Source organism: Gallinula chloropus (assembly GCF_964237585.1).
Source record: "Gallinula chloropus genome assembly, chromosome: 2".
In the NCBI taxonomy this organism is placed as follows: domain Eukaryota; kingdom Metazoa; phylum Chordata; class Aves; order Gruiformes; family Rallidae; genus Gallinula; species Gallinula chloropus.
Genome location: NC_140086.1, coordinates 35,410,262 through 35,422,892, shown reverse-complemented (window position 1 = coordinate 35,422,892; position 12,631 = coordinate 35,410,262). Strand labels below are relative to the sequence as shown.

Below are 12,631 nucleotides of genomic sequence, written 5' to 3'. Positions count from 1 at the left end.
CAGAACTACTAACCTGGCAGCAAAGTGTAATGGTGACTTCTTGTCCCTGCTCTTAGAGTAGATGGAAACATTGAGGCTAAGTAAATTATTCACAGAGAGGGCCACACCTTGTCTGCATGCATAATGCAATGGAGTGCATCCTTCGTTATCTTCATCCACCACAAGATTTTTAATATGTTCCATCTGTTACACCCCAAAAGAACCCCAAAAGCACAGAATTACATTTGTATCACTAACGTTCCATAGTGTCTAATAGCTTGTAACAATAGCATTAATACTTTCAAGCTGTATCTAAAAAAACCCAAACCAAACAAACCAAAATTCAGCAAAGTAAATTTAGTAACAATGAGAATTCAATGTCTGCTGATTTGTCACCATATTTTTCAAACAACTACTCTTTGAAGATCACAGCAGTTTTCCACTCTGCACCCCTACTGCAATCCATCCACAGAACTAGCATAATACTCATTGCTCTCAGCAGAAGGCTTGTACAGAACAAAAGGGTCATCAATAGGTTGTATTCAGCAGCAAAACTGCTAGCTGTCAAGAACCATCAGTTCATTGGCTTCCAGTGTAATTTTATTCCCCCCATTCTCTTTCTCACTTTCATCTTCCTGCTTTTCCTTCACACCTTGTGTAACACTATTCTATGTATAGCCTTTCTTAACACAATTAAAAATTTCCTCCCACAGTCTGCTGTGCTTTTCCACACTCCTTTGTCTGAATTACTAGTGTGATAGATAATTAGAAAGTCAATATAGACGACTAAGACTTACAACTCTGTTTTAAATCTTGTTCTCTACATCTGCTGGAAAGGGAGGTTAAATCCATCCTGCGTTACTAATCAAAGTTGGTTACAGATTTCAGCAGATGTTTTAAGATCAGTTGTACTTGGTTCACATTGAAAAGGATGTTTCTGGTGTTCTGAAGGCTAGCAAAATTACCTCTTTCAAGGAAGCTTGGGATCTAGCAATACGAGTGCTTCACCTCAGCACAGCCAAATACAAATCCATGTTTGAAATCCTTAAAAAAACTAAATCCAAGGCTTCATTACAGTCCAGTCCACAGAATGTTCCTGCAGAATATTCTGTAAACTATTTAAGTCCTAGAACTTAGCTGGATATGAGCACGTCCCCTAGCTTTACTGCATGCAAGCTGGGAAAATAGAAGTGAAAAGTTCTATATTTTATTGCCTACCTCTTGAGCTATTCAATTCCCCAACAGCAAAATAATTTATGGGATTATGTTATTCCTTTGCCTGGCAATAAGAAAACTGTATTATTTGCTTTGAAATGTTTTCATGAGATACGTACCTCTTCAAATTATTTTCTGTGACACGGGGCAACTTAAGAAGTATGATCAACTTTTACAAACATTCCAAAATAAAATGGTAGTTGCTTTCTCTTTACATTCCCTAGTGTGGGTAACAGAAATACATAATTTGATGTATACTGTACCTGCAGAAATTTCTCATTCAGATGCTGTAATCCTCCAGGCTGCAATACCGTCAAGTGCAAGAAATTCCGACCAAGATGATCTTTTAATGACACATTTGCTCCTAGATAAATATGGAAATAAATACCAGCAACTTCAAAACTGCTAGTCCCTAGCACTAAATGATGATGTTTAAGACAAAGGAACAAATGTTGAACAAATGCTGAACCAATATTATTTCAAGACAACACTATAACATGTAATTTTATTTATAAAAATCCCCACCCTAGTGACATACAAGATTTCATTGCTATCTCATGTGTGTATGCAGTTTGGATTTCATTGCAGCACTAAGATGTCTGTGGGTCCCTTATATTCAGAGCCACTGAGCGTCCAAGAATCAAGAGGTAATTTACAGATGCAGACAATCACCTCTTCTGAGCTTTGAAAGCTGCAATTTTCTTACAATTTGGAAACTTATTGCAGGGCTTAGTAACAAAATCAGTTACATTACTATTAACAGGTACATTGTTTGCCTTGCACCAAAACTAGCAACTGAAAGACAGCTCAAACATTTTCAAGGGGTCTGTGACTATATAAAATTACTGGTAAAGCTTGAAATACAGGCTTTAACATTAAAAATTGATTGTTGACACAAAACATGACTCTGCCTACTGTATTTATTCCACAGTTCTACTTACTTTGTGAACTGCTAGGAAATGAAGAGATGGAGTGCCAGTGCCACCTCTACCTTGAGAATCATGGCACACTTTTTTCTACAGCCTGTTCACTCTGTATTAAAAAGGCTGAATTCATCACACTAATTCTTCCTTTATATCAGGGGATACCAGCACTGTGCAGCTGTTTAACCCAGCTGCTCCTGGCCTGTATGCTGAAGTGCTGAACTGAAATTGAGAGGAAAGTTAGACACAAAGTTTTAACATGTATGAACCCTGCTCAAAGGAAGTACATCACATGTCCATATTCCTTTTTACCTTTTGAGAGCAGCAAATTCACAATTTTCCATGAGGCACAGGAAGTGGCCAACAGAAGCGGGGATCGACCTTCTATGTCAACACTATCAATATTAGCCCCCTGCAATAAAGAAGTTCAAGTTTATGATGAATAATGAATAAGTGAAAGTTTTAAAAGGTTCTGCCCCTTGTAAGTACAGCAAAATTACAAAAAATTACAAAATTACAAAATTAGTAGCTCCAGATGCTTCAGACAAGTGAATTCAATAAACATATTACATCTCTGTATAAAATTGACATGTTCTCAAACTATCAGCCACAGCCTTGTCATCTTTATATGTAAATTTAGATGCCTAAATAACAATGGCCTACTTCTAGGTATACTGATCTCACAACTCATGATCTTTTGTTAGGGTACCTTTCCGTGCATTACTCAGAATACAGAGTTCTATTTTAAAAGTACTAGGATTGAAACTGAGGAAAAATTAAAAAAATGCAGCCCTTTTGAATTATGTGGTCATAGCTATCAATTACCAGAAGACCCTTCTAAATCTTTACACTATATGAATGCTGTTCAAGAAGTAACGCATCCACAGATTGCTACAGTTCCACCTGTAGAGCTTGATCTATCTTCATTTTCTATTCTTCATCATAACCTATAGCAGCCAAATTAATCTTGACTCCAAAGTAGCTGTATCAGTAGTAAACACATTTGTATTCTCCAAATTCAAGGTTTTCTCCTTAGGGGAAGCCCAAGGACTGGAATGAGATATTCTGGCAAAATTCCCATTTTGCAGCTTTGTCTATTTTTGCACAGGATACATATTTCCAGGACAGAATGGTCACTACGGTCACAGTATCACGCCGATCATATCAGCAAAATACTATGAGCATAAACATATCTATCTAAAAAATCCCTCTGACCAGGGAGCACAAAGATACAAGCAAATGAACTAATGAGATGTATGTGTATTTTATGATGCTTTAGGTATATTTTTTCTAGATATTGAGCTGTAAGTCAAATTGGATGAGTTGAGCAATGTACACAAAAAAAAATCTATTTTATAATATACAAAGATCATTGAAAAAAATCAATGGGAGTTTTTCCATTAACTTGAATCATCTTTGGGTCCAATCCTAATTCAAGAGAGAATTAATCATAATCAGGAGCAGTATTTACTTTCTAGGATGGTAAAACCTTCAATGTAGTAATAAGAAACATTTAATCAATGTACAATGATTACCACAGGGTACAGGAAGCTCCCAATGTATATCGGTGAAATGTTCCAGAGTAACACATGCAGGATCCTTCCCCCAGCTACCTTTCTACAAGGTTAGGCAACCTCTTAAAAATATTCTTATTCATCAAAGAAACAAAGACCTTTTTTATCCAATTGGATAATTCATTTCAGCGAATACAGGGAAGCAATTTCCAGTTAATAAAGCAATCTTTAATCACCTTCCCTCCAGCTAACATCATTGTTCAGCCTTCAGCAAAATGAATTCAGCAGCATTCATCATTATTTACCACAATAGAGTAACATATATTGCCACATATATATATACCACGTTTATGACACAGCTGAATTGAGTTTGTAAATTTAGTTTCTGAACTCCTTTTACTTTTGCATTTATACACTAATATAGATGAATTATGCAGAAATTAATGTAAAAATAAATATTAAGCATTTTTTAAAAAATCAGTATTTATACCAATTTAATTTTAAATTTTTCTTTTAGTGAAGACAAAAAAAGCAAAAGGGGAAAAGGAAAGTTAAAAAGAAAGCAAAAAAATGCGTAAAATTACTGCTTATTTACTTTGAATATGCACATTTCAATAAAATTAATGAAGCAAACTCAGGAAGCACCAGACATCTCAATGCTGCATTGTCCAGAACACAAGAAAAAAACCTACAAAAGGATGCAGGAAAATTGCTAAGATACTAGCAACACCATGAGAAGTTTCTGGTTTTCAAGTCTATTCTTCTTGGTAATCTTGTACATAACTTGCCAATATAATCATGCCATCTGCATGCACAAGCCAGATACTGTGCACCTTACTGCCAAATGTGACATTGGAAACTTTGATTGTTAAAATCACTGTACGTAAAATGCTTAATCTTCAAACCAATTTGTAAGTAGCATTTCTTTAAAGCTGTAAAATATGGTAATGTTGGGGATATTGATCTATGTTTCTGTCTTTTTCCTTTTTTTTAAGGCTTTGGTCAGCCTTCAGTTATGGCAAACCATAGCTGTAAGCCTCACTGAAACAGAGCATACTCATTGCCATGCTACATTGAGGTGAAATGCAAAATAATGAAAAGCTTTACAAGAAATATCTGTGGAGTTTGGTTCTCTGGTTTTTGTGAAGCATATTGACCTACAGCTTAACAAAAAAAAAAAAATCAGTTTAACTTAATTAAACACTGTGTGCCTGGGCAATTCTGTTTAGCATCGCTAATGTTACCTTTTCTGTTTAGAGTTACATGTAGCACTGTATCCATTTACAATGGCTTTTATTTTCAGACACAAAAAATAGCACAAATAAGATAAAGGAAGTAATCGTAAGTTAATGTGCATGAAGTGTGGATATTTAATGTATAAAATAACAAATGTTGTTCCTTATTAAAACCAGGAAAGCTACTCTGAACTGGAATTTGCTACTCGTTTTGAGCAGTAACGTTCCTTCACCTTTACTTTTTCACCCTCGTGTACACCACAGCACGGGCGCTATCTAGTGACCTCACCAGGAATGCCACATCCCACTAACCCCAACTGGCATATTTGGATCCATTCCCAGACAGGGAAATGAACACAGACCTGAAACTTCAAAACTGAGACACTTTATATGGAAAGCTAAACAAAGCTCTCTGGTAAAAAGAAATATTATCAGATTGTCCTATCTGGCAAAAGATGCTTATAAAACTTTCCTGAGCAAGTAAAATGGAAATTGAAATGTCAGTTTTCATCTTCTGTAACTGTGGAGCCATAACTACTGCTGTACTGCAACTGTCAGTTATGCATGATAAAATATATATGTCTAAATAACCTATACCTGAGAACACATTCTCCTTTATGAATTTCTCTATGCAGACCTGTAGTAACAGATAGCAATAATCTCTATAAACATGTTGCTTGATTAAATATTTACCATTGAAATCAAATACTCTGCCAGTTCATAATGATCAAACAATGCTGTCCTGTGGGGAAAAATGCAAAAATACATTAACATTAGAAAGGACAATGAAGTTTCAAGCCAAAGGGTAGCATTTTTCTCCATTTGCTGCATTCCCTAATATTTTCAAATAAATACATTTTAATATAAAGAGACAGAGATATACCTTTATTACATAAATCCTTTTAATATTTTTTTTCCATTTTTGTCACGGAGTTTTGCTTATGAGTTAATTTCAGTTCAATTAAAGCACTGAAAACTAACTCATTTATAGGTCAGCATTGATTTTTAACAGAAGTAGTCATTTCATATTTTGTATCTTTTCTTGTACCACACAAGGTCAATACAGAATTCACAGATTCACAGAATCACAGAAGGGTAGGGGTTGGAAGGGACTTGTAGATCATCTAGTCCAACTCTCCCGCTAAAGCAGGATCACCCAGAGCAGGTTGCACAGGACTCGTGTCTGGGTGGGTCTTGAATGTCTCCAGGGGAGACTCCACAGCCTCTCTGGGCAGCCTGTCCCAGCTCTCTGCCACCATCACAGTAAACACTTTTTTTCTCATGTTCAGGCAGCACTTCCCGTATTCCAGTTTTTACCCATTGCCCCAGGTCCTGTCACTGGGCACCACTGAAAAGAGTCTGACCCCATCCTCTTGGCATCCACCCTTTAGATAATTATAAGCATTAATCAGATCCCCTCTAAGTCTTCTCTTCTCCAGGCTAAGCAGACCCAGCTCTCTCAGCCTTTCCTCATAGGAGAGATTCTCCAGTCCACTCATCATCCCTGTAGCCCTCCATTGGGCTGTGTCCAGTAGTTTCCTGTCTGTCTTGAACTGGGGATCCCAGAACTGGATACAGAACTCCAGATGTGGCCTCAACAGGGCAGCGTAGAGGGGGAGGATAACTTCCCTTGACCTGCTGGCCATGCTCCTCTTAATGCACGCCAGGTAACATTGGCCACCTTGGCCACGAGGGCACACTGCTGACTCATGGAGAGCTTGTTGACCACAAGGACTCTGAGGTCCTTCTCCGCAGAACTGCTTCCTCTGATCAACCCCTAACCTGTACTGGTGCCTGGAGTAATCCCTCTGCAGGTGCAGGACCCTACACTTGTCCTTGTTGAATTTCATTCCTTCCCCCAATTCTCTAGTCTGTCAAGATCTTGCTGGATGGCAGTGTAGCCTTCACCTTCCAAAAACTTCAGACTCAGTTTGTTCTGTGCAGACCTAGGACCTCAAATCTATGTCATTGACCCAATCTTCAAAAAGAACTTGCTATATATTTTGTGTAACAGTGGTAGAGAGGGTTAAAATGGCAATGACGTAGCTAAATATGTATTCTGACTCTGGCAGGCAAGTCTACTCAGAAATGTGAAAAAATGTAATATAGTAATATAAAACATGGCGATGTTTATTAATTTACTAAAAAAATTTTAAAGCTGTCTATACACATGAAAAATTCTCATGTTTTAGTCTCCAATAAGAGGTTGCATTATATAGTATGGGGAAAAAATGGCCAAGGCAGGAAGTATAGCAAAGTTAATGCACATACGCTAAATGTTTTCAGAAGTCAGACCTCAGTTGAATATTTTCAATGAATGAGCAACACAGAAGTACAGTTCCAAGGTTGTCAAAGATAACATTTCTCTTAACATTGGAAGAGGTAACAATGCAGGGTGTACTATAGTTAGAACTGTTTACTCAAAATACATATTTTTAAATTTCTGCCACGGTTCCATGTAAGTAGAGACACCTCCATTTTCTGCAGTAGACCTCTCCAGCCAGGTGTAAACGCTGAATGCTTCACACACACTCAAAATAAATTCCAAGGTGCATAAACAGAGAGTGAAACAATTTTATAAAATCTTTAGATGGAAACATGACAGTAAGAATGTGAATGGATCATGTCCTGCCTATGCTTCCATGCTCCTTCACTTCTCAATAAGTTAACACTCCTATTAAGTTTATCTAAATTCTGAGAGATTTGGGTGAGTTTCTACCTTTCTGATGATGCTTGATAGTTTCATGGATACAGAGAGCAAAAGAGATTATTCTTTTTGCTGCATAGCTTTTTCCTAGGACAATAATTTCCATGGATATGACAGACAGTTATCTACTAAGTAGTATGTTGCATCTGCACAAGTTTCTTTGACATTCTGTCATCATTTTGCCTTCAGTAGTGTTCTATCACAGTAGCATTTCCAAGTGTAATCAAACCTTAACTTTAGAACACACTCCCAATTTTAAATTTCTTCAATTATCTTTGAATCATTCTACTTTATACCAAGTCCAATGAACAATCATCTCCACTGTCTCTGACTTGCTACCAATTGTTTCACATTAAAACAGCACTGTAAAATTATTACACTTTACTTGAATGCAGTGAGACATAGCTTTCCTGCAAAAATGTATATATGGGGAAATATACTATCTTCCATAGAGTTGGTAGCCAGCACATTCAATTGCTTTTCTGCTACAGAAGACTGAGGAAACTCCTCCACAGTTTCAAATAGACTGTGAAAGAGTAGAAGTTTAGAGGATTATTGCACATACAAATGCCATCTGCAACTTTATACTTGTGAGGAAGCGTACCAACATCTACTTGTACCTGATCAGGTATAAGATAATCTGGGGGGGAAAGAAAATATTTTTTAAATCAATTTATATTATTTTTCATTTGTTTTCTGGAGAATATAACCCCATTAGATTTGTTCCACAAGCTCAGAAGCTGTTAATTCCACATGTCCACCTACTAGTTCTCTACTGCAGTAATTTTTCAGTACAATTTGTTACTGACCATTCCTTGACATGTTCCTAAGGCAACTGGCACTATTTTGCTTTTGATATCAGCACCCAAATCTTTAACATTCTGACCAAATTACTGATTCTTTCATATTGTACTAAAGCCAACTCCCATCCCATGGAGAAGTTTCAACCCACAGAGAAGGGGTATGCCAAAGTACACTTTGGAAAGTTCCAGATTATACATAGAAAGTATAACTGGATGTTGAGAATAACAGAATATCATGGGTCAAAACTTTTAGTGAAGTCTGGCAGAGCAGCCTCCTACCTGTGAAGCAATGTTTCCTTATTCCCATCTACAGCATCAATAATGGATTCCTCACCAGCATAGGATGACATCATTAACTTTACAATCTCAGTTGCTCCTTGAGTGGCAGCAAAATGAAGTGCTGTGCATTTTTCATTCTGTAAATGGGAAAATAAAACAATATTTAAACATTTCAATGCAAACAACCTAACCCCCAACCTACTAAACACAGTAGTGATCTAGCCTTCAATTTGCAATTCCTAAATACCTAAATTTCTATGCAAGTAATGAGACTTTAGTCTTTAACTAGAGTGGAACTCAAAAGAGATCTTAAAGACCTCAAAAGATGACAGAGATAGTTTTAAAGGAACTTTATTATTATTATTATTTTCATTGTTCTTATTATTATTGCTGTTATTTAAGTCTTGTTATTCTACGCTAAACCCCTCAGATATGAGATAATGACAATCTTGACAATATTTTTCTAGTTGCACTAATAAACAGACACACAAAGCACTCTTTAACGTAAGAGATGAAGCAAAGAAAAAATACAGAAAACCGTAGGCAGACCGGTACAAATGAATAAGCAAACACATGTGCTATATGATACAGGTAATGCATTATTTTAAAACATTTTTGACTTCCTTAAGTTAAATCTTCCCTAGATTTTGTTCTTAATAAAATTTTCTGCAGTTTAAAAATAACTTGGCCTAATATCTTATTATACTATTATAAGCAACACAATCATAAAATTATTCAGCAATAAATAAATGATGATAACAAGATTTGCCAAAACAGGGTTTCATTTAGCTAGATGGGAGAAACCAGCTTTGATACATGCTTGAGGGTTTTCACTTCATCCAGAATATGAGTTGATTCCAGCCTTGCAAGCAATTTGATTAGTAATAGATATTTTCAGCAGTGTTTATTCCCCATAAAGGTAAGGCACAGGCCCTTAAACCAACAGTGTCATTGTAGCAGCAGAAGCATCATAAATTTGTGCTTGCTTAGGAAGAATCACAGAATCACAGAATCACAGAATCTTAGGGGTTGGAAGGGACCTCAAGAGATCATCGGGTCCAACCCCCCTGCCAAAGCAGGCTCGCTATCTCATATTACACAGATAGGCATCCAGACGAGACTTGAATATCTCCAGAGAAGGAGACTCAACCACCTCCCTGGGCAGCCTATTCCACTGCTCCGTCACCCTCACTGTGAAAAAGTTCTTCCGCATGTTGGTGCGGAACTTCCTATGCTCCAGCTTACAGCCATTGCCCCTAGTCCTGTCCCCACAGACCACTGAAAAGGGGCTGGCCAAATCCCCCTGCGTCCCAAGTCTAAGATATTTATAAACACTAATTAGGTCTCCCCTAAGCCTTCTTTTCTCCAGGCTGAACAGACCCAGCTTACTCAGCCTTTCCTCATATGGGAGATGTTCCAGGCCCCTAATCATCTTCGTGGCCCTTCTCTGGACTCTCTCCAGGAGATCCCTGTCTTTTTTATACCATGGAGCCCAGAACTGGACACAGTACTCCAGGTGGGGCCTGACCAACGCAGAGTAGAGGGGGAGGATCACTTCCTTCGACCTGCTGGACATACTATTCCTGATGCATCCCAGGATCCCATTGGCTCTCTTCGTCACCAGTGCGCACTGCTGGCTCATAGCCAACCTGTCATCAACCAGGACCCCCAGGTCCTTCTCCACAGAGCTCCTTTCCAGCAGGTCATCCCCCAGCCTGTACTGATACAGTCGGTTGTTCCTCCCCAGGTGCAAGACTTTACACTTGCTCTTGTTGAACCTCATCTGGTTTCTCCCAGCCCAGCTCTCCAGCCTGTCAAGGTCTCGCTGGATGGCAGCGCAGTGTTCCTGCGTGTCAGCCAATCCTCCCAGCTTTGTATCATCGGCGTACTTGCTGAGGGTGGATGCTATACCCTCATCAAGATCGTCAATGAAGATATTAAACAGGACTGGACCCAACACCGAGCCCTGGGGAACACCGCTAGTCACAGGCCTCCATTCAGATTCTACTCCACTGATCACGACCCTCTGAGCCCGGTACGACAGCCAGTTCTCGACCCAGCAGAAGATACTGTAGAGGCCAGGGCAAGGCTGAGCACAAACAAGAATAGTGAGAAAGGGTCAGACTAAACATCCAGTTTCTGGGAAGGAATGATAGCAGTTCCATAGTAAAGTTTGTGAAGAAGGCTGTACCGCAGTGATATATGGCCAGAGTGCTCTCCCAGAATCTGCCTGTTTATGGCTCAAGGTATTCCTGAGCCAGAGGGGATGTTGCTGTATTCAGTAGGCAAGGACAGATATTTCTTTTATGGAGCTGCATTTTAAATCCATGCAAACTTTTCATAGCCACAACATCCTGTGTAACCTGTATGAAGAAACCTGCCTGATCTGAACTACGAGACTCATTTTCATTTCCTGCTCCCTGGGTTTTGCATTAGAAGAGACAATGAGGGATCATTATCTACTTTTCATTTTTTTATACCACTCAGAGATCTGGATATGTCTAGGTTTTATCAAAATTGTATTTTTCTCCAAGATTTACCTGTTTGAGATCAATTTGGGCTCCAAATTCAATGCACATTTTAATCATTTCAAGGTCCCCGCTTTGGACTGCCAAATGAAGTGGGCTGCACTTTCCATTATTGGTAAAATTGATGTGGGTTTTAGCAGAGTGACCCAATTCTTCACCTGAGAGATGAAAACAAATGGAAATCTTTTAAGCAAGAATGACATAACAGAGGCTTTCAAAACAAGTATATTAACTGTGGAATAATATTCTCCCCCCTCAAAGCATAAACCTTTTACATCTATCATTAAAAATGGATGAACAGACATTTAGGAAAGCAGTTAAGCCACTGCCACTCCCATCCTACAAAAGTTACTAGCATGAATTGCCTGTAGGAATAGTTGCATTAACTTCTTTTAAGTTCAATCAGTTATAAGTGTTTGTTTGAACAGTTTTCTGAGAAGTAAAGAAGTAAATTGGTAATGTCACTATAAATAATAAATCTTACTGACTGCTTGGGAACAATGTATTTACCTTTTTTTAAAAGAATTTCCATACATGTTTTTGCACCTGAAAATGCAGCTGCATGGATAGGCATACATCCTGTTTTGTTTGCTTTACATATTTTCCCTCCATTTTCAATCTGAAAAATAATGCCTGGATATAGCTTAATGACATACAGAAAATTCTGACTAATGAACATACTGTTGCAGATATAGTCTCCTGTATATCCATAGCTGTGTCCTTTTTTTTTTAATGTTGCATAGTATTGTGAAGTTGATATACAAACATCTTAACAACACACTTAACTTTTGGTCTGCCCTGAAGTGGTCAGGAAGCTGGACTAGGTGATCACTGTAGGTCTCTTTCAACTGAATTACCCTATTCTAGTGATTTTTATTCTTTTTTTTTTTTCACAAAGCAGGCAAGACTTATTCACATAGTCCTATACACAAGTAAAGGAACTCAGGTATGCCTGACATTTTTTCTATGTTTTTCTAAATCACAAAACACCACATTTCTTTTTTTTGCAAAGTATATTTTTAAGTATCAGGGATTCCAGAACATATATAAGAATTTCTTGCACTCTTCAAATAGCCCCTAAGTAGTTCACTAACAGTTTTCTTCATCCTTCAGAAGCACATAGGTAAGTGAAAATTCTAGAAAAAGAGTGACATAGAGGAAGATAAAATATTTTGCATATCAGACAAAAAGTGTTGTTCTTTTTTGAGCTTTAAATCACATTATTTTTTTCCTAAGTGGTGATCCCTATTTCTAATAGACAGTGAAGCTGGAAGGGTGTCCAGTGAACATTTATTTGCACTATAACCACCTCTTAAAAAGGAGCACGTAAATGCATGCACCTATGAAAAGTAACTTGAACATCAGGTCCATGATAATCCTTCCTCCACTGAACAAAGCCAGAACACAGGAACAGAATAACACTGCATCAAGGTAAACAAAATCACATG

General features: G+C 37.8%; 1 protein-coding gene across 1 annotated transcript in view; it reads right to left on the bottom strand.

The window, feature by feature from the left end:
• TRPA1 (transient receptor potential cation channel subfamily A member 1) overlaps positions 1–12,631 on the bottom strand; it is a gene marked incomplete at its 5' end in the record, with an annotated part of 35,913 nt that overhangs the window by 17,636 nt on the left and 5,646 nt on the right. The window contains 7 exons of the mRNA XM_084260597.1: positions 14–183; positions 1,458–1,558; positions 2,430–2,529; positions 5,560–5,608; positions 8,656–8,792; positions 11,196–11,341; positions 11,694–11,802. Of these exons, the coding sequence (XP_084116723.1) occupies positions 14–183; positions 1,458–1,558; positions 2,430–2,529; positions 5,560–5,608; positions 8,656–8,792; positions 11,196–11,341; positions 11,694–11,802 (812 nt within the window). The remainder of the gene's footprint in view (positions 1–13; positions 184–1,457; positions 1,559–2,429; positions 2,530–5,559; positions 5,609–8,655; positions 8,793–11,195; positions 11,342–11,693; positions 11,803–12,631) is intronic.